The sequence below is a fragment of the Anomaloglossus baeobatrachus genome, chromosome 1 (genome assembly GCF_048569485.1).
Source record: "Anomaloglossus baeobatrachus isolate aAnoBae1 chromosome 1, aAnoBae1.hap1, whole genome shotgun sequence".
Classification (NCBI taxonomy): domain Eukaryota; kingdom Metazoa; phylum Chordata; class Amphibia; order Anura; family Aromobatidae; genus Anomaloglossus; species Anomaloglossus baeobatrachus.
The window spans coordinates 852,623,828-852,647,345 of NC_134353.1; the positions used below are offsets into that span (position 1 = coordinate 852,623,828).

The following is a 23,518-nucleotide window of genomic DNA, read 5'->3' on the forward strand; positions in this document are numbered from 1 at the left end:
AAGTTATAAGCGCGGCCGGCAAATAAGCACGGCCGGCGCGGTAGTCCCCGGCGCACTAACACACCCAGCAGTGCTGCAGTGTGTATGGCACAAGCGCTCCATGCGCGGTCCCCACGGGGACACAGAGTACCTCACAGTAGCAGGGCCTTGTCCCTGACGATACCCGGCTCCTGTTCAGCAGTTCCCCAGGGCTGCGGAGGGAGCACGGTCCCAGTGCCTGGAGACCGATTAGGATCCCACTTCACCCAGAGCCCATCAAGGGATGGGGAAGGAAAACGGCATGTGGCTCCTGCCTATGTACCCGCAATGGGTACCTCAACCTTAACAACACCGCCGACAAGAGTGGGGTGAGAAGGGAGCATGCTGGGGGCCCTGATATGGGCCCTCTTTTCTTCCATCCGACCTAGTCAGCAGCTGCTGCTGACTAAGATGTGGAGCTATGCGTGGATGTCAGCCTCCTTCGCACAAAGCATAAAAACTGAGGAGCCCGTGATGCACGGGAGGGTGTATAGCAGAGGGGAGGGGTTTACACTTTTGAGTGTAATACTTTGTGTGGCCTCCGGAGGCAGTAGCTATACACCCAATTGTCTGGGTCTCCCAATGGAGCGACAAAGAAAGATGGATTTTAACTGTTGGTGAGTGCTGCTGGTTTTTCTGCCTGTATGCACTTTATTATAAATAGCATGTAATTAATCAAGAAAGGTTACGTTTTGGATATAATGTACATAAAAAGACGAACATACCTCACTACAGGTACCTTCAGCTCTGCACACATCGGTATCTGATGGCAGGTTAGTTGTATTTTTGTGCTGTGGGTCTTTTTTATCTGAACAAAAGCAAATACATATTCATACTATAACTAATCCTACAACTACAATTGAATTACAATACAATCACAGTTATTTACCTTTTACTTTACATTCTACAATTTTACTTAATGTATGAAGTTTTATAATATATAGCTATGTTCATTTTTGTTAGGTTTACATAAGGAGTAGTTTCTGTTTTTCTTTTAACCCCTTCCTGCTCTTAATGGAGTGTGGCATGGTGTTTGGAGTATTCAGTAGCAGACCCCGCTCCACACAGGGCAAGGGCTCGCTGTGTTATATTGCTGGCATCTTTCTCTAATAGCAGTGATCAGACCTAGCACTGACCACTGCTATTTGACTCTTTTAATGTCGTTGTCAATTACTAACTGCTGCATTTAAGTAATCCCAATGCCCCATCCGTTAGGTAGCCCCCTAATTGCTTGATTGAGGCCTGCCAGTGGATCGCTATGACAGCTTGGGTTCTGATGAAGGCCTCTGTCATTGCCATCTTGGAATACCTATGAAGCCAAGCCATTGGCCTCTTTCACACATCTGTGAAAATCACGCACGTGCAGTGTTTATGGCACGTGTGTTCTCCGTGTGCTATCCGTGATAACACACGGAGAACAGGAACCTTCTGCTCACCTGTCCCTGTCGCTGCTGTCCATGGTGCTGATCTACGGTCTCCAGCCCTGCAAACTCCCCGCTGATGCTGATTCCGGTCCACAGTGCAGTGAATATGCAATGAGCATAATGAGCGGGGGTCGGAAGCAAGTGACAGCAGCGGCAGAGACAGCAGGGCTGGAGAAGGTTATTATAGAAATTCCTTTTAATTCGCAGACACATGTTTTCTCCAATGCGTGTCACACGGATCACATCCTTGCGGTCCGTGTGACACCCGTGATGCCAGAGAAAAAAGGACATGTCTACGTGTGGAGCACACGGGCACACGTATGCTCCACACGGATACACGGTCCATGGCAAAACACGCACGTGAGCGCAGACACATTGATTTTAATGGGTCTACGTGCGACTGTGTCTCCGGTATGTGAGGAAACGGACCAAATACGTACCGGAGACACGGACGTGTAAAGGAGGCCATAGGCTGTGTTTCACTGGGGACTGTGACTAGTACTATATGTATTGGAGTGTCTCAGTATATAATACAAGAGATCAAACAATTCCATATTCAAGTTTATTATGAAGACCAAAAAAAAGCTAAAAGAAAAAAACAAAACAGCTGTGAAAAAAATCTTACAAAAAATGTAAAGAATTGAAATCACCCCATTTTTTTTCAGTTCATATATTCAGTACTGCGATAATCAGTAAAAGTCAGATCTATGAAAATATAAAATAATGTAACCAATGTAATAAATGCCATAAAAAAGAAACAAAAAATCTTTGGTACTTTTAAAAACTACAGCTCAGCATACAAAAAACAAGTCCTCACACGGGTCTACCAGTGGAAAAATAAAGTTTTTTTTATACAGTTCAGTTTTGTTTTTTTTAAGTAACTAATACAGAAAAATAATGCATGCCCTCATCATCTCCCACCTCAAGTCCTGCCACATCCTCTGAGGCCTCCCTGCTAATACTCTCACACCTCTCCAGTCTGTCCTTAACTCTGTTATGTGACTAATTCATCTCTCTCTGTCTTTGCTACTCCTCCACTTCTCCCTGCCGATAATTTGTCTAATTTTACTTATAGGCTATGTGCCCACGTAGCGTATTTTCATGCAGTTATGCTGAGTTCTGCACTGCAGCATAACTGCATGCGTCCTGCGTCCCCAGCACAATCTATGAAGATTGTGCCTAATCCATGCCCACGTGGCGTATTAGAACACAGTGCTTCGGCTACTTCCGAAGCGCTGTGTTCTAAAAAGCAACATGTCACTTCTTTCATGCGCTTTGCATGCAGCCCCCGCTCTGTCTATGGGAGGGGCTGCATCCAGAGCGCATGAAATCGGCTTTTCATTACGGACTGTTTCTGCAGCGATTTGAAGCGCACGTGTGCTGTTCAAATTGCTGCAGAAATTTCTGCAGGGACAGAACGCAACGTGGGCACATAGCCATATACTCTACGGTCCCTCAAGTCCTCCTTCTCGCCACCACACTTATCCATTCCTCATCCAACCACCTCCAAGACTTCTCCCAAGTATCTCACATTCTCTGGAATTCTGTGCCCCAACACATCCAATTATTCACTACATTCAGACTATTCAAACACAACTAAAAGCAACATCTCTTCAAGAAAGCTTATAGCTTGCAATAGCCCCCCTGCCCCCTCATTACCACTGGAGCTGCCACAAACCCCTTCAACCTACTGTTTCCACCCCATTATCCTGTTGGATGTAAGCCCACAAGGACAGGGCCCTCTCCCCTCTCTGCTATTGTTAGTTTGTTTACAGTCATTTATGTCTGTATTTTGCATTTAGCCCATTACCACGTACAGCACCATGGAAACAAAGGTGCTCTATCAAAAAATATTAATAAGAATAATAGTATAATTTAAAACTACCAACCGTCCGGCAAAAAGAAAAAAAAAGTTATGGCTTTTGGAAGAAGAGGAGGAAAAATAATCAAAACACAAGTCTGGATGATCAAAATGCCTTTCGAAGGACTTTTAGCATCCAATGTGGCCAACTGTGTCAAGAGGACAAAAGTTTGTATCTTTTGGTGGGTGCGGACATACTAGGTTATTTAAAACAATCGCTTACTAGGTGACACATATCCATTTGGTGTGTCTCTGGTTCCATAATGTGATGTTAAGATTTCTGCCATCTTATCACTGCAACATTTGTCAAAAGCATTTTTCATGTTACTATCTTCTATATATGGATTTGCACCAAATTTCATCAAAATTTCAGCAACCTAAGGAAAAAAAGATAATGAAGAGAAAATGTACTTTTTGAGATAAAGTCTGCTGTGCAGAGAAAGCAGGTAGCGATCTTACATCAATATTTAGTTTTGACAACTCAATATTATACATAGTGAAGACTATACATGTTATACAGTTAGGTCCAGGAATATTTGTACGTCAGAATCTCCGTGATTTAGGCTCGGCATGCCACCATTTTTTTGTTTAAAATGAAACAATTGAGATGGAAGGCCTCCCATATGATGGCAGATTGAAAAAGTTAGATATGTTTAGCTTAGAAAAAAGACGTCTCAGAGGAGATCTCATTTATATGTATAAATACATGTGTGGTCAATATAAAGGACTGGCACATAACTTATTTCTTCCGAAAACAATACTAAGGACCAGGGGGCACTCACTGCGAGTGGAAGAAAAGCGATTCCGACACCTAAATAGGAAAGGGTTCTTTACAGTTAGAGCGGTCAGACTGTGGAATGCCCTACCACAAGAGGTAGTAATGGCAGATACTATAACAGCTTTTAAAAAAGGGCTGGATGATTTCCTCAGTACACAAAACATTGTTGGTTATAAATGACTTAGTGACTAAATGTACAACTGGTGGAGGAAGGTTGAACTAGATGGACCTAGGTCTTTTTTCAACCTAAGTAACTATGTAACTATGTAACTATGAGATGCAATTGAAGTGTAGACTTTCAGGTTTAATTAAAGGGGTTCACAAAACTATCCTGTGAAATGTTTAAGAATTACAACCATTTTTCTACAAAGCCTCCTCATTTCAGGGACTCAAAACTAATTAAACAAAGTAATTTTACCATAAATAAAATATTTATTTTTAATACTTTGTGGAGACTCCTTTGCAGACAATGGCTGCCTCAAGTCTGGAAGCTATAGGCATCATCGAATGCTATGTTTCCTGATGCTTTGCCGTCCTTTCCTGCAGGTGACTTCAGTTGTTGCTGGTTTGTCTTTCTGTCTTGAATTTTGTCTTAAGTGTGGGTCATTCCGTGTCAAGTGGACCAGTGGTCCCCACTCGACGTTCTCCGATTTTGCTGAAAATTTATAGGGATGTACATGTATGTTTGAAAAGAGGTTCTGTAAATTTTTAGGGCCAGATCTCAAATATATTGGGCACTGTTGACCTTTCACTGGAGGCCCCCCTCCCAAGCCTGCGGCTTCAGCTAAGAGGATTTTGCAAACTTTGGCACATAGCCATTAGAGTTCTATACTGGCTATGATGCTGAAATTTGGCATACTAGCTCAACTTTTGCTGCTAAACGCGATAAAATTATTACCGGCTATGACAAAACAATATTTCGGCCGCAATTTTGTGTCAAAGTAGCATGCAAAACGTGTCACATAAAATTTATGCCAAACTTTGCCCATATATAACTCAAGACCAAAAACCAATAGGAACTGGTGCTTTACCCTGTACAACAAACATCTTCATGACTTTGCATTGCTGCAATATCACGGTCAAAGCATATGTATTTGTGGAAATATTCACACCCACATATGATGATAAACTTAAAAAAAACGAATTTTACCTATTTTTAGGTCAAATTTCCCAAAAAGGGTACCCTTAAAATATATTAATTCTGTTATCATTTGAAAGAGCACATTTTTCTCTACAAGGATCATTGGGGGTTTTTTGGAGTCTCTCCATTTAAGAAAAGAAAAATGCCACTGAACATGGTGTTATGTATGCACGTAATGCATTGATTTTGTGTTTGATTTTCAGATTCTTATCACATGTTACAGAGTTGTATTGTTGCTAGCAATGTCTATTATAATCAAAAACCTATAAACCTATTAACTATTGTTACATTTTAATGCATATATTATTTATTTTTTAGTGATGGAGAATGAAATTGATGACGAATCGGCCCAGTGCTCTATCGGCCTTGCGAACAATTCAAAGTGCCACCTTAAGACATTCACCCATAGCAAGGATGAGTTGAAATTGTTTACAAGCTTTGGATTGGATGAACAGAAATTGCTGCGTCGACGAGTGGGACTAAATTTTGACAAACATTCACAAATCTGTTTACACCATGAAGCTTCATTCTTGACCAAATATGAGCATTTGCAAAAATCGTGTTGCAATCCTTTTGGCTTACCCGTGGATATTTCAGAGGAGAGATGCCAATGGATGTTAAGCTTGAATTTAGACTTTCAGGAGAACATTCCATTCCATCTGGATCTGATTCAGAGGAAACTGGATCAGCTGTTTTTTTTTTTCTTTTAGCAAATTCTTTTCGACATGATACACACATCTTCTGGCCAGGCTTCACATCATTCTTTGTGAATTCGTTCAACTGGTCAGCTGCTAACAAATTGATAGCTCGCAAATTCTTTTTGGTGTTATGACCTTTCGTCCCAAAAGGATTGCAACACGATTTTTGCAAATGCTCATATTTGGTCAAGAATGAAGCTTCATGGTGTAAACAGATTTGTGAATGTTCGTCAAAATTTAGTCCCACTCGTCGACGCAGCAATTTCTGTTCATCCAATCCAAAGCTTGTAAACAATTTCAACTCATCCTTGCTATGGGTGAATGTCTTAAGGTGGCACTTTGAATTGTTCGCAAGGCCGATAGATCACTGGGCCGATTCGTCATCAATTTCATTCTCCATCACTAAAAAATAAATAATATATGCATTAAAATGTAACAACAGTCAATAGGTTTATAGGTTTTTGATTATAAGGCTATGTTCACACTAGAAAAATGATTTTTCTTAAGAAATTTCTTAAGAAATTTCTTAAGAGTGAAGGATTAGTGCACCTGCGTTAAAAAACGCACCAAAAACGCACCTGCGTTTTTGCCGCGTTTTCGGTGTGTTTTTGGTGCGTTTTCAGTGCGTTTTTACCGCTGGTTGCTCCCTGCGTTATTGTGCCAATTATCTATGGCAAAAAACGCAGTTAGCTGCAGAAAAGAAGTGACATGCTCATTCTTTTTCTTAAGAAAATCTACTGAAAGAATTTTCTTAAGAAAAAAACGCAGTGTGTGCACAGCTATTTTTTTTTGCCATAGGTTTTGCTGGGGAATGTCTGCAGAAAGGTTACAAGAATTTCTCAAGAAATTTCTGCAGCAAAAACGGACCCAAAACGCAGGTAAAAAACGCAGTGTGTGAACACAGCCTTATAGACATTGCTAGCAACAATACAACTCTGTAGCATGTGATAAGAATCTGAAAATCAAACACAAAATCAATGCATTACGTGCATACATAACACCATGTTCAGTAGCATTTTTCTTTTCTTAAATGGAGAGACTCCAAAAAAAAACCCAATGATCCTTGTAGAGAAAAATGTGCTCTTTCAAATGATAACAGAATTAATATATTTTAGGGGTACCCTTTTTGGGAAATTTGACCTAAAAATAGGTAAAATTCGTTTTTTTTAAGTTTATCATCATATGTGGGTGTGAATATTTCCACAAATACATATGCTTTGACCGTGATATTGCAGCAATGCAAAGTCATGAAGATGTTTGTTGTACAGGGTAAAGCACCAGTTCCTATTGGTTTTTGGTCTTGAGTTATATATGGGCAAAGTTTGGCATAAATTTTATGCGACACGTTTTGCATGCTACTTTGACACAAAATTGCGGCCGAAATATTGTTTTGTCATAGCCGGTAATAATTTTATCGCGTTTAGCAGCAAAAGTTGAGCTAGTATGCCAAATTTCAGCATCATAGCCAGTATAGAACTCTAATGGCTATGTGCCAAAGTTTGCAAAATCCTCTTAGCTGAAGCCGCAGGCTTGGGGGGGGGCCTCCAGTGAAAGGTCAACAGTGCCCAATATATTTGAGATCTGGCCCTAAAAATTTACAGAACCTCTTTTCAAACATACATGTACATCCTTATAAATTTTCAGCAAAATCGGAGAACGTCGAGTGGGGACGATTTTTAAAACTGGTCCACTTGACACGGAATGACCCGCGTGTGAAATGCAGCTCGATGGGGTTGAGATCTGTTGATTGACTAGACCATTGCAGAATATTCCACTTTGCCTTAAAAACATTTCCTGGGTTGCTTTCGCAACCCATTGCCCATCTATCCTGTGAAGCCCTGTCCAGTCAACCTTAAGGCATTTGGTTGAATCTGTGAATCTGAGCACAAAGTATATCCCTCGTTAGATCCTCTAAGTCCAAGGTCCAGGTGGGCACATGAACCTTGGGCGTTGGTGTAGCAGACAGGTAGCATGGTTAGTGAAGATGGCTGAGTTACTAGAAGCCACAGGCATACTTGAGACATCTGGGAGATGGATAGCAGGGTTACTGGAGACTGCAGATTGGCAGGTAGTACAGTTACTAGAAGCCGGAGGCAGATCTGAGACGTCCAGGAGACCCCAGACAGGTAGCAGGGTTACTGGAGTCCAAAAGCAGACAGAAGGCGCCTTGGAGACTGCAAACACGTTGCACAGTTGTTGAAGACCAAAGGCAGATAGAAGGCAACATGGAGTCCACAGACAAGTTACTGAAAGTAGCAATCAAACAGAAGTTGTCTTGGAGAGGCAGACAGCTAACAGACAAAACTCTGGAGTAGCAAGATAGTATAGAAATTAAGGGAAGCCGCAGGCGAGTAGGAGACGTCCTAGAAATCGCCGGTGGACATACAGAAGAGGTCCTTGAAGACAAGGAACAGGTAACAGACAAAACTCCAGAGTAACAACAAAGTCTGAATACCAGGGAAGCTGCACACATACATATAACTCAGGGATTGGAAACCACAGGCAGCCAGGAGACGTCTTAAAGACTGTGGACAGGAACTGCACAGACCAACTAAAAGTATTACTAAAAAGTCTTGATACCAAGACACAGTTGTGTGTCAAGCAAGCCCTTAAATAGTCTGCGATCAGACGGGGGCAAGAACATTTTTTCTAATTTCAATAGCAGTAATGCATAACTCCCTATTTAATGTTTGCATGCTTTAGCGCAACAGAGTTCATATTTACGGTTTGCACATGTTCTACATTTGTCTGTTAAAAAGTCAATTGAAATACTATTTCCCAAGAATGACTTGATTTTTCTGGCTAACACGGTACCACAATATTACCCTGTATTGCACATCTGTTAAGATGTTAGAGATGTCAGTTTTTTATTTCCCGTTGTAATTAATTCCTCTGACTGAACACTCCTCCCAATAGCTTTAGGCGGGTTTCAATTTAGCAAGTTCCTGCCTGCCTATTAAATTGTAGACTTTCAGCCCAGATAGAGGCAGATCGTGATAGGGACTGCGCAAAGAGATATGCCTTGCCTCTGGCTGCTGGGCTCTCAAGAAGTGGCTACTTAATTTTTCAGTTTTCAATAGCCGTAATGCAAGTCTATAACTCCCTTACTTAATGTTTGCATGTTTTAGCGCTACAGAGTGCAGCGGTTAGGATGTGCGGGTCAGTTTTTTATTTCACATTTAAGCCCTGCCCTTAAATAAGCCTAGGTAGAAAATCACATGGGCGCATGCTGAGCTACTTGCAAGCCTGACATGGAGCACAAGAAATTTTAGAGGACCAGAACAAAAGAAAGAGAGCTCAGACCCAGGACATGTAACAGCCCTGTACCCTTCAGAATTTATCCAGCTGCTTCTGTCTTCAGTCACATGTTATGACTGTGCTCTATCACTCACACGGGGATGGACAATCCAGGAGAGATGTGAACCCGGCAATCCATAGGTCTCTATTCAGACTAGGAGAAGCTCTAAATCTTCCCCTGATTAGTCTCTGCCGCGGAGGTTGGCATGCTAAGAATACACATAGGCGCCCCCCTTAACGTCGACTTACTCTGTCTCAACTACAATGAGCAAAAATAGAAACACAACACTTTTATTTTTGATCCAATTTTTCATGAGTTAAGATTTAAGACTTTTTCTATGTACACAAAAGGACTTTTTCTCTAAAATATTATTCACAAATTTGTCTAAATCTGTGTTAGCGAGCGCTTCACCTTTGCCGAAATAATGCATCCATCTCACAAATTTGGCATATCAAGATGCTGATCAGACAGCATGATTATTGCACAGGTGCGCTTTAGATTGGCCACAAAAAAAGGCCATTCTAAAATGTGCAGTTTTACAGTATTGGGGTGGTCCAGGGGGGTTTGTAAAAAGAGTCAGCATCTAGTGTAATCACCAATTGCCTCACGCAGACCAACACATTTCGTGGTCATTGAGTTGATCAGGTTGTTGATTGTGGCCTGGAAAGGTTGCTCCACTCCTCTTCAATTGCTGTGCAAAGTTGATGGATATTGGCAGGAACTTGAACATGCTGTTGTATAAACCGATCCAGAGCATCCCAAACTTGCTCAATGGGTGACATGTCTGGTGAGTATGCTGGCCATTCTAAAACTGGGATGTTTTCAGCTTCCAGGAATTGTGTACAGATACTTGTAACATGAAGCCGGGCATTATCATGCTGCATTGAGGACGTGATGGTCATGGATGAATGGCGCAACAATGGGCCTCAGTATCTCGTCACATTATCTCTTTGCATTTAAAATGGCATCAATAAAATGCACCTGTGTTTCTTGTCCATAACATACACCTGCTCATACCATAGTCCTCTCTCCAACATGGGCGACTCGATTTGCAATGTTGACAACAACAAATCTCACACACACACACACACACACACACACACACACACACACACACACACGATCAAATGCACGCAGTCAGTCATCTGACCTATACAGTGAAAACCAAAATTCATACATGAGGAGAATACATCCAATGTGCCAGATGCTATCCAATGTGAACATTTTCCCACTCAAGTTGCTTACGATGACGAATTGCACTCAGGTGGAGACCACAATGAGGACGACAAGCAGCAGATGAGCTTCCTTGAGACGATTTCTGTCAGTTTGTGCAGAAATTCTTTGGTCATGCAAAGCGATTGTTGCAGCAGCTGTCCAGGTGGCCGGTGTCAGACGATCTTGAAGGTGAAGATGCTGGATATAGAGTTCCTGGGTTCATGTGGTTACACGTGGTCTGCGGTTGTGAGGCCGGTTGGATGTACTGCCAAATTCTCTGAAACACTTTTGGAGACAGTTTATGGTAAATAAATGAACATTCAAATCATGGCAACAGCTCTGGTGGACATTCCTGCAGTCAGCATGACAACTGCACGCTCCCTCAAAACTAGCGACATCTCTGGCATTGTGCTGTGTGATAAAACTGTACATTTTGTAGCTTTTTATTGTGGCCAGCCAAAGGCACACCTGTGCAATAATCATGCTGTCTACTCAGCATCTTGATATGCCACACCTGAGGTGGATGAATTATCACGGCAAATGAGAAGTGCTCACTAAGGCTGGTTTCAGACGTCCGTGTTTAAATCAGGTAGCAGTCACACGCATGGTTATAGTCATGTGTGTCATACGTGTGTCATACGTGTGTTACACGTGTGACATCTGTGTTTGCATGCGTGTGACACGTACCGGGTAAAACACGTGTCTCTGTAATGAAAAGATGTTCTATATTTACCTGTATCCAGCGATGCTGTCTCCGGCTCTGCTGCGTCCCGCTCCTGATCCCCGCTCATTATTTTCATTGATTATTCACTGCCTGAGGATCTGGAAGCCGGAACATCGCGGAGACAGGCTGGGTACAGCACAGCTGAGGACAGCATCGCTGGGGACATCACCGGGGACATCGCTGGTGACAGGTGAGTATACAGCAGTTTGTGCAGTGACATCCAGGGACTCATCAGGGTTCCCAATGAACTCTCATGAACCCCTGGAAGTCACTATCGTGACACTCGCTGTAACGCAGTTGTCGCAGGGGTGTCATCAGGAGGTCATCAGAGTTCATTGGGAAATCTGATGACCTCTTGGATGTCCCTGCACACACACTGCTGGCAGGATACTCACCTGTCACTAGCCATGTCCCCAGCGATGCTGTCCTCGGCGATGCTGTCTCTTTTGCTGTCACTGCGATGCCCCTGCTCTCAGCTGCTCACTGCAGTGAATAATCAATGAAAATAATGAGCGGGGGTCAGGAGCAGGAGGCAGCAGAGCCAGAGACAGAATCGCTGGATACAGGTAAATATAGAAAATCTTTTTATTTAAATACCTGTGTTTTCTCCGGTACGTGTCACACTGATGTCACACGGATCACATCAATGTGCGGTCCGTGTGACATCCGTGCTGCTGGAGAAAAAACGGGCACGTCTCCGTGTGAAATAGCGGGGCCACACGGTCCGTGTGAAAACACGGCCGTGTGAGAGTGCACAATAGGGTAACATGGGTACGTGTGACATCCGTGTTAAAAACGGATGTCACACGTACCTAAAAAACGGACGTCTGAAACCAGCCTAAGGCTGTATGCCCACAATCTGCGTTCACAGCGTTTTGGAAGCAGCATGTTTTCGCTGCATCCAAAACGCTGCATTGTACAGTACAAGCATAGTGGATGGGATTTCTACAAATCCCATGCCTGCTGTGCTTGTTTTTCCCACAGCGAAAACTGACCTACGGTGCGGCTTCCCGAGTCTTAGCATGTCAATTCTGTGCTGCAGAGACACAAGCGTTCTCCACAGGGAGAACACAGCGAGAGACCGCAACTGCCCAATCCCGGATCGTGGCCATGAGCAGCTGCAGTCTCCTGCGGAGGAAACTTGTGGCCCTGCAAGTTAGGACCCAACACATCATGTGCACATACCCTAACACAGATTTAGACAAATCTGTGAATAATATTTGAGAGAAAAAGGCCTTATGTGTACATAGAAAAAGTTTTAGATCTTTGAGTTCAGCTCATGAAAAATGGGAGCAAAAAAAAAAAAAAGTGTTACGTTTATATTTTTGATCAGTGTATAAACAAAGAGTAACACCAAACAACAATAATAAAGGAAGTGCGCACGAGCAGAAGGTTGGACACAGAGCTAAAAACTTGTTCACGTAGTCATACAGGGGAGATGGAAAAAAATGGAAGAAATCGAGACAGAAATAGAGACTATGTAATATGTGGAAACCACCCAAATCCAAAATGTAACAGAATGGAAATAATGGGAAAAATAACACAAACTGCAACCTAAAGAAATAAAGATAATTCAGCAAGATACATTAACTGAAGAGCTGGGACTCCAAACAACCATGCATCCAAGAATATAGCCATCAGACAAAGCTGGTGAAAGGTGAGTATAAATATCAACACCCAGGATGTCATAGAACAGAGACAAAATATAAAAGTGAGAACACCTGACTAATCGCAAACCAAAGAAGAAGAAAGAATAAAAGAACCATCAGCAGTAGAACATAAACCAACCAGGCTGTGGCTCAGCGGGGAAGGAAACTGACCACACAGCGAAAGTCAAGTCCCGAGGCTAGGCATGACAGTACCCCCCCTTCTACAAGAGGCCACTGGACCCTCAGCTGCCCCCAGCATCTGATGTTGCTGATAAAACTCGCTCACCAGGAGACTTGCATGGAGATTCCCTGAATCAACCCAGGAGTTATCTTCTGGACCATAACCCTTCCACTAAGCAAGATATTGTAAACGGCGCCTGATCCACCTGAAATTCAGTACTAGCTCTACCTCATGTTCCTGATCCTCCTCCAAATCCACTTTAATTAATTTTAGTATTTAAATAAAGAACGGCCAAGGTAAATCAGACAGCAGTTGTCTGCTTTATTTGCACTGGTGATCAAAAATAGGGGGGCCCACGTCATTTTTTAAAATTTATTTATTTTGTTCACAGCAGCGTACAGGCATCTTCCCCGTGCTGAAAAGCTTGTTGATTTGCTGTGCTGCAGCCTTTCAACAAACTTTATTCAGCATCTAAACAGCACTCGAATTCTGAACTCCGACATAGACGTACATGAAAAGTCCGCATTCGAGGTTGAGCCCTGGACACTAGATTTCCGGTACAAACTCCGAACTTTACAGCTCATTCTTAGGTATGAGTTCATACATGAAAAACTGACGTCTAAATACTAATACCTTACTACTGATCTTGTAAATTGATAAATTAACACATATCACCTTAAAGTGATTGCAATATACTGCATCATGTAGAGGTATTATGCCATCAAGTCCTTTGCTGTTGACGTAAGCGCCTGCTTGTATCAATGCCATAATTATTTCAGAGTTCCCATTGCAGGAAGCCTCATGTAAAGCCGTCCAGCCTGCATACAAAAAAATGGCAATAGTAAATTACACAGGAGATTTCACAAAGTAAAACATACAGTTATGAGCAAGATTCCCTTGATATATATATATATATATATATATATATATATATATATATATATATATATATATGTATATATATATATATATATATATATAAAAATAAATATATATATATATATATATATATATATATATATACAGTGTGCAAAGAAGTATCTAGAGCATAAAGGAAATCTGTCACCAGGTTTTTGCTACCTCATCTGAGAGCAGAATGATGTAAAGACAGAGAATCTGATTTCATATGTCTTACTGAGCTGTTTGATTTTATGAAAATTGCAGCAATGTTTTCTCTGCTGCAGATCTAGCAGTTACACAGAGATCATGAATATGCTGGACTACCTGGCAGCATGCCAAGTAGTCCTCTAATGATAATCTACTGTTGATTAATCAGTGATTTTTATCAAAACTACGCAAAGCAGCCCAGTCAGTGAAACATCGCTGAAATCAGGGTCTCTGCCCCTACCTTATGCTGCTCTCAGATTAGGGGGCAAAAACCTGGTGACACATTCCTTTTAATTCAAAAACACTGAAAGAATTGACATGCTGCAGATCAGAAACTACTTCACATCTACAATGAAAAAATAATCAGTATGTGCATGAGACTTCAGAAATTTCAGTCACTTTGTTGAGACAATAAGGGAATGTGCACATGTTGAGTATCTGTATAACCCTTGTACGGGGAGCATGGTGTACAGGAACTGAGACAGATAGGAATTGACAGTGTCTTTCACTAATAGACATTAATCCCCTCTCTGTCCTCTGCTGCTGCGTCTCCTCTCCCAGGTTTCCAGGGTAATGCAGCTTTATTCTTTTTTTTTTACTTATTTTTTTTTAAAATGGCCTTCAGCCTGATCTCGAGTCATGGCGTCTTGATGGATGAACTCTATGTAGGAAAATCGATTTTGTGCAAAACCTGAATAGGTCATCCCTTTGTAAATAAACCTGTTAAGAGTTTTAAGATCATCTGTTGTGAGTGTCTATGGTGCGTGGACAGGGATTCTCCCGAGTTGAACACTGGCAAAAAAAAAGAGACCCTTTTTTGTATTCCCCTAGAGATCCTAGTAAGTTTCAGGGGAAGCACTGCTCCATATTGAGGTGGAACTACCAGACACCCTGCCCACGAAGACAGCTTAAAGGGGTGTTACAGTGGAGGTACTGCTGAGATTGATCAAAACATATCACTAATATGAAGGCTTTAACCAAAACACATGGTGTTGGGAAAGAAGTATACTTGAGGAGCACAGTTTCACACTATATGGCGAACTCTACAACATATCTGATGAAGACATACTGCAGATCGTAAACCAAGTACATGGAATGTAGTTGACCATCACAGAGTGGCTAACATATGGAGAGATGACAGAAGTCAATTATCAGCCGTCCTGACCACTACTGAGGGGACACTGGAAGAGGAGTACTTCCCATCTGTCCTAGCTGTGCAATTAAAATATGGGCAGCATTGGAAGATCACAAGGCTGTTGAGGCCCAAAGCAGGGACATCATCTCCTGATGCCAGTACACAACCTAGGAGGTCTAGTAGTTGTTTACCTCCCAATCCTGCTCGGGACAAGCCTGAGGAAATTATCACTATGGTTAACGTGGTGGTGGCAGCCATGGAGAAGTTAGTCACAGAGTTTACCAAATTTCAGCCTTAAGGGTCCTACCGTCATCTGAGAACCTTCTCAGGTGGCACTCCTATCCCATCTGCTGAAGGAGGGTATGACAAGTGAAGGGATGTTGCTCTGCAATGTCTACAAGAATGGCAGAGCACTGATGCTGTGAAGAAACAGAGCATTGTCGAGAGTCTGAAGATCCCGCTATGGAAGTGGTGCAGGCTTCTTGGTGAAGTCAGCAGGAAACAACAACTAACGATTACATGGCTGCCCTAGAAGATGCTTTTGAGTCCCCAGAGGATGCCACAGATGTCTTTTATAAATGCCACATCACTGACCAGGACTCTGGTGAAAAGATGTCATATTATCTTTATCAACTGCATAAACTGGAGCATAGAATCGTATCCAAGGGTGGATTTAGGCCTAGACAAATTGACCATTGTCGTTTGGAACACGTGATATGAGGAGCTCTGACTCATGATCCCATTGCTCAATGACTGAGGTGCTGTGATAAAGAGCAGATCCCCCAAGCCTTCCACTAGCTTTATAGGGAATCGCGTGAAAGGAAGCCCTCCTTGCAGCCAGAGAACAAGTGATCAAGTAAGAGGCTGCTGTCCCTGTAAATCTTGAGCCAAGCCATCAAGAGGGAAAACTCTTGAAGTTCATTGAGAAGCAAGGGGAACAAATTACCAAACTTCTAATTGCCCAAGCTCTGGAGGTGGAGCAGCTAAAGCAAATTGTTGAGACAGCTTTCAAAAAACAAATACAGCCTTTGAAATTGTCAAGTGATGGCCACAGTGAGACGGAATATACAAGGTCAGAGGAGTGTTTTGTCTGTGGACGCGCTCATCATATGGCCCTCCAGTGTCCAAAGAAATGGAGTTAGAAGAGATCTCAGAACGCCCCCTCTAAGAGAAAGCAAATGTGAAATGGGGAAGGGGGCCAGTAGAGTCCCATACTGGCCCCCCTTCAAAACCAAAGGTGTACTCTACAGCCCTATCTAATCTTGCCCAATCGGAGCGGTCTTGTGGGACCAACAGACCATGTACAAACCTGTATCAATGGTAAGCCTTGCACTGTATTGCCAGAGAGTGGATCTCAAATGTCTATCATTTTTGAGAAATCTTACCGAAAATATGTCTGTCATACACCTGTGACCCCTATCTGGATTTGTGTTCTAATTGTGTTCTAGGATTGAGTGAAAACACAACAAGGGATACGTGTCTGTCATGCTATGGTTTCCAGAGACAATAGCTGAAATGGAGAGAGAGTTACCCTTCATAGCATGAATCTGTCCAGACACGGATAAAGACTGAGGAACAGTACCTGTTATAATAGGGACAAATGCTAACCTCTTCCGTACTTTGGCCAAGTGGTGCTGTGAAATTGGAGGTGAAAGATATTTGCTAACTCTCATAATTCATTTTGTCTGTCTTTCTGGCTGCTTATGAAAAGAAAGAGGGAGAGGAAAAGAAATTATGTCTTGAACATTTTGACCCCTGTTTTGAAGGTAGTGACTTGAAAAAGGAGGAAAAGCAGTCAGTGACAAGGAATATGGTGAAGAGTGCTGGAGCCTTCTCTTTTGGATTATTGGCACCAGGACCTTGCAAAGGGACTGGAGCACCACAATCGGCTGACTGATGAAAAGCCTTCTCAAGAAAGATCCCAACGCTTGGCTCCCGCTGATGTGGACAACATCAGAATGCACTTACGTAGCTTACTGGACACTGGAATCATCATAGAGTCCAAAGGCCCATACGCGTTTCCTATTGTGGTTGCTCAGAAGAAGAATGGGGTTATAAGAATCAGTGTGGATTATCTCACTCTGAACAAATGCACAGTGCCTGACCAGATTGATGAAGCCTTAGATGGCCTGCAGGGCAGGGAATTTGGGCATATAGATATGAATGCTGCTAGGTTGGAGGGCATAAGGACCTGACTGGTCATTTTCAAATAAAAGGTCAACATATTTCAGGGATGAACCGACCCCTTCATCAGGAAGTATACAGCTGTATTGAAAAAGTGCAATTCTATACAATTTTCGAAAATGTTGATGCTAAAAGATCCTGATATATTCTGGCCAAGCAAATCCCTACATTAAAGATTGCTGTCGCGGGCGGGGAGGACGCCGTCGCTGCTGCACTCTCGCTAACGCTCGGGTCCGGTGCTGCTGCGGCTGCTGCTCGGTGGCTCGAGAGGTGGGCCGGATTCGGGGACTGGAGCAGCGCTCCTCGCCCGTGAGTGAAAGGGGTGGTTGGTTTGGGGGATTTAGTCCGTGACGCCACCCACGGGTCGTGGTGAAGATGGGCACCACCGCTGCTGGTGACGGGGATCCCGGGAGCGATGGTAAGGAGCACCTGGGATGTTGTTTTCCCCCTCCGTGGGTAGGGGTCGGTGGTCCTGGGGCCCGATGATGTGACGGGGAGGCAGGGTTGGTGAGGTGCAGGGTTGCAGGGGCAGCGCGGCGCGGTGCCGGATGGCACGGGTGTACTCACTCAGGCAGTCAATGACAGAGTCTCTGGTAAACCAAACGGCTGGATGGACGGGTCCCGCAGCCGGCTGCAGTGTCTCTCCCCGGACAGGTGATGGCGGCTGTCTTTCCCTGCACCTTGATGTTCTCGTTTGACTACTATGGATCCCTAACGGTAGTCCGCTCCCCGGTGGATGGATGCCGGAGGAGCCCGTTTGCCCGCAGGCGCTGGCCCTTGGGTCTCTAGCCTTAGGCGGTAGCTGTATACCCTCACGGATTTGACTATTGTCGGCGGCTCCAAGCCTGGTCGGGGTCCGATGGCCCTGCCTGTGTGTGCTGGCTTCACTTCGCTCCCCGGTCGGTACTGGCGGGCCAACGCCCGACCCCGGTCCTACGGTTCCGCGTTGCTTCACCACTCCTGCAGACGGCCACCACCGTCTGCCAACCTTGCTGTCAGTGCCTGGGCCACAAACCCAGACACCCAAGTGCTTGCTCCTCTCACTTCAAACTCCTAAACTGTTCTGACACTTTTCCCACCTCCAGGCCTGTGAACTCCTCGGTGGGTGGGGCCAACCGCTTGGCTCCGCCCCACCTGGTGTGGACATCAGACCCTGGAGGGAGGCAACAAGGGTTTTTGTTTGGCTGGTGTCACTGTCTAATGGGGGTGGGGGTGTTTGTGTGTTATCTGTGACGATCTGGCTAGTCCAGGGCACCACAGCAAGAACTTAGCCTTCCAGCTACTTCCGAAAGGTCAGAGTGTTACAATATAGCCATAAAATAAATAAATATATTATTTCCAATGCAGCATTTCTTCACATAAAACAGAACAGGAAAATGATTCTTTTCAACAATGTGATTCTTAAAACAATGAGAACTTTTATTTTCACATAATAAATTTTACACTCACCAGCATTATCTTTCTCATTGATATTTATTCCTGCTTCAATTAGAGAATTAACTAATTCAATATCCCCTTTTCTACATGCCTTATGTAGCAGGGTCTCACCGATGAAGTTTCTTTTATGAATGTTTCTAAAAGACTTAGAGGATCTACAAAGCTGAACAGCTTTTGAAATGAAAGAAAAATAATAAACACATCAGCATAAAGTAACCAACATGTTAAGAAAATAAAAGATACAGGCAAATGCATATGGAGTTATTCACAATTATCGGTACATAAAAATCCATTTGCTCAGACTATGCAAGACAACCAGTGCATCGGAAAATTTATGAGATGTAGATGGACTGCTGACCTTTGGGTTTGGTGCAGAAATACGGTATATAAATTTCAGCACCAACCTGCATCTCTTGGCAAAAAAAAACGAGGTTTTCTGCCAGGAGATGCAGGTCTGTGAACTCTATGACCTCACTTGAGGTGAGGTCACTGAGTTTATTGAGGTTACCTGAGGTCAGTTTTCCTGCGGTCACAGGTGTGGTACCGTGGGAACCCTCAGCTGTGACCACAAATAAACTGAGTGACATCCCTGCTGATCGCTGCAGCTTAGTCAGTCTCTCCCTGAAGCCTATTGCGTGCGGAAAGTTCTGTTCTTGTGCGCTGTGACTTTAGCATGTATGTAGCAGAGCTGGAACCTTTAAGGGACCTCGTGTGGATTACGTCGGAACTGGATGTTTGGGGTTAATAAAGAGGTGAAAGAGGGTAAGATTGTTTGCATTTTATTTTTTAAAAATGAGTTTTTTGGTGTTTGTGTTTATTTCTTTTCATTTACAGATTAGTAATGGGGGTTTTCATAGACGCCTCCCATTACTAATCTAGGGCTTAGTGGCAGCTGTGAGCGGTCATTAACACCTTATTACCCTGATTGACACCGCACCAGGCCAATCGGGATGAGCTGGGTAAAGTGCTGGGATTGTCACATCTAATGGATGCGACAATTCTGAGCGGCTGCAGGCTGCTATTTTTAGGCTGTGGAGCCCAATAACCATGGGCCTCCCCAGCCTGGGAATACCACCCCCCAGTTGTTGGCTTTATCATGGCTGGGTATCAAAATTGGGGGGGACCACACGCCATTTTTTAAAATTATTTATTTAAATAATTTAAAAAAAGCTACATGGTGTCCCTCTTATTTTGATACATAGCCAAGATAAGCACAAAGCTGGGGGCTGAGCCTTTAGCCATATGCTTTATCTGTGCTAGGTATCATAATATGGGGGGACCCTACGCCAATTTTATTTATTTATTTTTACATCACAATACATATAGAGACAGCGTGCATAATTCCAAGCAGTCAGACACACTGTCACACAGGGTGTGGGCACGGTCTGACTGCAATCAATCAATCACAGGTACTGAGACTGCCGGTGGACAGAGGAAGCAGGGCATATGCATGAGGGATATTGAGTAGGCCAGAAACTAGTGTTACCGCCATGCAGGACACTGGTAAGTATAATGCGCCTGCTCTAATCCTTCTATCCTTTCTACCACCATTTTAAAGCGCCTTATTCGGGTCCCCATAGACTTACATGGGGATCGACGTCCAGTCAGATATCCGGAATCAATTCTGTGCCCAAACTGGATTTAAAAAAATAAATAAATAAAAATCCGGTTGGACCCGCCAATCCCAGATATCTGCGGGTTCGCGCATCACTAGTCGTTATGCATATGAACGGAGCATTGCTACAAAGAACAGAACACTGTGGCTAATTTTGGCCAGCCAACCAATTATCTTATGCATATGGGAGTGGGCCAACACTTTTGCTATTACCTGTCAGGGTAAGAAGGTCAGGTAAAAGCTACTACCCATTGCCCATTAAGAACACATGCACATTTGGCTTAATCTGGAATTCATGTGTTTGGAGAAGAGAGAAGGAATAGCTGGTGAGTTATAACTTTGAAACAAGTCACGCCAGCTTTAGGCCGATAACTTCAAGTCATATCTAGTATTGGTTAGAAATATCTTATCACAGTCTGCAATCATTAAAATTAGTTCAGTTTAAGGATGGATCTAAAAAAAAGAAATGCTATGCAACAATTTTATAGACCTTGTATAGTCTATCCCAAGCCAAATGTGTAACAACATCATCTAAATTATAGCGGGCTTTACACGCTGCGATCTCGCTAGCGAGATCGCAAGCGATTGTACCCGCCCCCGTCGGTTGTGCAACACGGGCAAATCGCTGCCCGTCGCGCACAACCTCGCTTAACCCAGTCACACGGACTTACCTGCCCTGCGACGTCGCTCTGGCCGGCGACCCGCCTCCTTCCTAAGGGGACGGGTCGTGCGGCGTCACAGCGATGTCACACGGCAGCTGTCCAATAGAAGCGGAGGGGCGGAGATGAGCGGGACGTAAACATCCCGCCCACCTCCTTCCTTCTGCATAGCCGGTGGAGGCAGGTAAGGAGATGTTCGTCGCTCCTACTGTGTCACACACAGCAATGTGTGGTGCTGCAGGAACGACGAACAACATCGCTAATGAGAGGTAAACAGTTTTTTGTTTTAGGACGACCTCTCCGCGGCAAACGATTTTTGCCGCTTTTGCGATCGTTTTAGGTCGCACATGACTGTTACATGCTACAATATCGTTAATGACGCCGGATGTGTGTCACAAACAACGTGACCCCGACGATAATTCATTAACGATATCGTAGCGTGTAAAGCCTGCTTATTACTTTAACTTTACTTGATGGATTGGGGTAGACTGAGTAAAGGTCAGGAAGCGGAAAAAAAAGATAGTCTTCCTTCAGGCAGCAGCAGAAGCAGGAGTGGTGACACAGTCCTAAAAAGCTCATGACACACCAAGGTTCAGCGGATCATCAGCAGAACGACTCAGTGACCACTGTGCATACGTCTCTGAACTGGAATGAGGAGGAATGGTCACTGGCAGGTCAGAGCACGTCTCTGATTGGAGCAATTGCACGATCGCTCCAATCAGTGCTGAGACTGGTGACACTGCCATTGCTAGGCTTCAGCCTATGATCCGTGATGTTAGTGTACCGATCATACCTGGACTTCAACGGCTAAGCCAATTTCATTGCCTGAAACATTGAAACCCTGTGTAGCAATGAGGGCACGTGCCTTGCTGACAAACAGCAGGCACCTTCATGCGATCACCGTCACCAGTGTCATTGTATGAAAGCCAGGACAAACCCCATACGTTGTTGATTGAGAACACAATTGTCATCAGGATGTATGGGGTATGTCCAATGTCGGGAAAGGTTTAAAACAATTCTTAAATTTTTTAGCAATACTTTCATGCCCAAAAGATATCATAGCGATATAATTAAAGAAGACAAAGAGAAGGCTGAGAAATTATTAAATATGCACTTTTCATTTGTGTTCACTGGGGCTGAGCGGATCCAGACTGTAAAAGTCCAGATCCACGCGGTTTCAAAGATGCCCGAGTACCGGAAAATAATTGAAAAATAAAGAAAAACAGAAATAAAATACTTACCGAGACTCGGTGTCATGGCGGCACACTGCTTCCGGGTCGCGCATTCACTTCCTGTACTGTGCATCGTATACACACAGCTTCCCGTGTTTTCCTCGCCCACTGGTCGTACTCTCGTCTGTGATTGGTTGCAGGCACACGCGCCCGCAGCCTGTGACAGTATCGCGGCTCAGTCATTGTCTGCACAGCCAGTGGTCATGCTCTATGGCCGCTGGCTGTGTTATGTAGCAGAGCTGAAGCGGCGTGGGACCTAGTGTGGATTACGCCGGAGCTGCGGGGTGTTGGGGGTTAATAAAGAGTTGAAGGAGCGTGTGTGTTTTGTATTTTATTCCAAATAAAGGATTTTCTCTCTGTGTCTGTGTTTATTTACTTTCGTTTACAGGTTAGGGTGATGCAGGTATCTCATTGACGCCTGTGCTATCACAAACCTAGGATTTAGTAGCAGCTGTGCGCTGCTATTAACACCTTATTACCCCGATTGGCACTGCTCCAGGCCAATGGGAAGAGCTGGTAAAGTACCGGGATTGTCACATCTAATAGATGCGGCAATACCAGGCGGCAGTGGGCTGAGAATACCAGCCCCCAATGGGCTTTATCTTGGCTGGGTATCAAAATTAAGGGGGACCGCACGTTGTTCTTTTTTTATTATTATTTATTTAAACAATAATAATAAAAAAAAAAAAAGCTGCATCACAGACACAGCTGCACACACTTCTGACAGGAACGTGCATGTGTTTCTGAAACACATGCACATTCACCATACTGACCCACAGACACTTGCACTGCTTTCCCTGCCCACCAGCCATCCTGCCGCCTGTGATTGGTTGCAGTCAGCTGATACGCTGCTGCTCAGGATGGGGGCGCGTCTAACTGCAAACAATTACACGCGCTGGTGGGCGGGCAAAACAATGAATATTGATTTGTCGGCTCCGGAAGGGAAACGCGTGACTCAGAGTTTGCTGCCATGACACAGTCTCGGGCGATTACACCGCGCGCGCTCCTACCCCCCTGTCCCCTCCACAAACGTTTTTAATCTCCAGATTCTGGTCACCATAGTCTTATATGAGCACCGGAATCCGGAGCGGATACAGACTTTTTTTTTTCAATCCGGCAGTGATCTGCTGGTAACGGATTTTGGCGGGTTCAATCAACTCTA

General features: G+C 43.8%; 1 protein-coding gene across 3 annotated transcripts in view; it reads right to left on the reverse strand.

Moving 5' to 3' along the window:
- The window catches only part of ANKRD31 (ankyrin repeat domain 31), a 408,642-nt gene that overhangs the window by 114,608 nt on the left and 270,516 nt on the right, over nt 1-23,518 (reverse strand). For all 3 annotated transcript variants that reach the window (XM_075342271.1, XM_075342267.1, XM_075342277.1), the window contains 4 exons: nt 18,863-19,021; nt 13,663-13,805; nt 3,527-3,680; nt 744-826 (listed from right to left, as the gene is read on the reverse strand). In XM_075342271.1, coding sequence (XP_075198386.1) covers nt 744-826; nt 3,527-3,680; nt 13,663-13,805; nt 18,863-19,021 — 539 coding nt within the window. The remainder of the gene's footprint in view (nt 1-743; nt 827-3,526; nt 3,681-13,662; nt 13,806-18,862; nt 19,022-23,518) is intronic.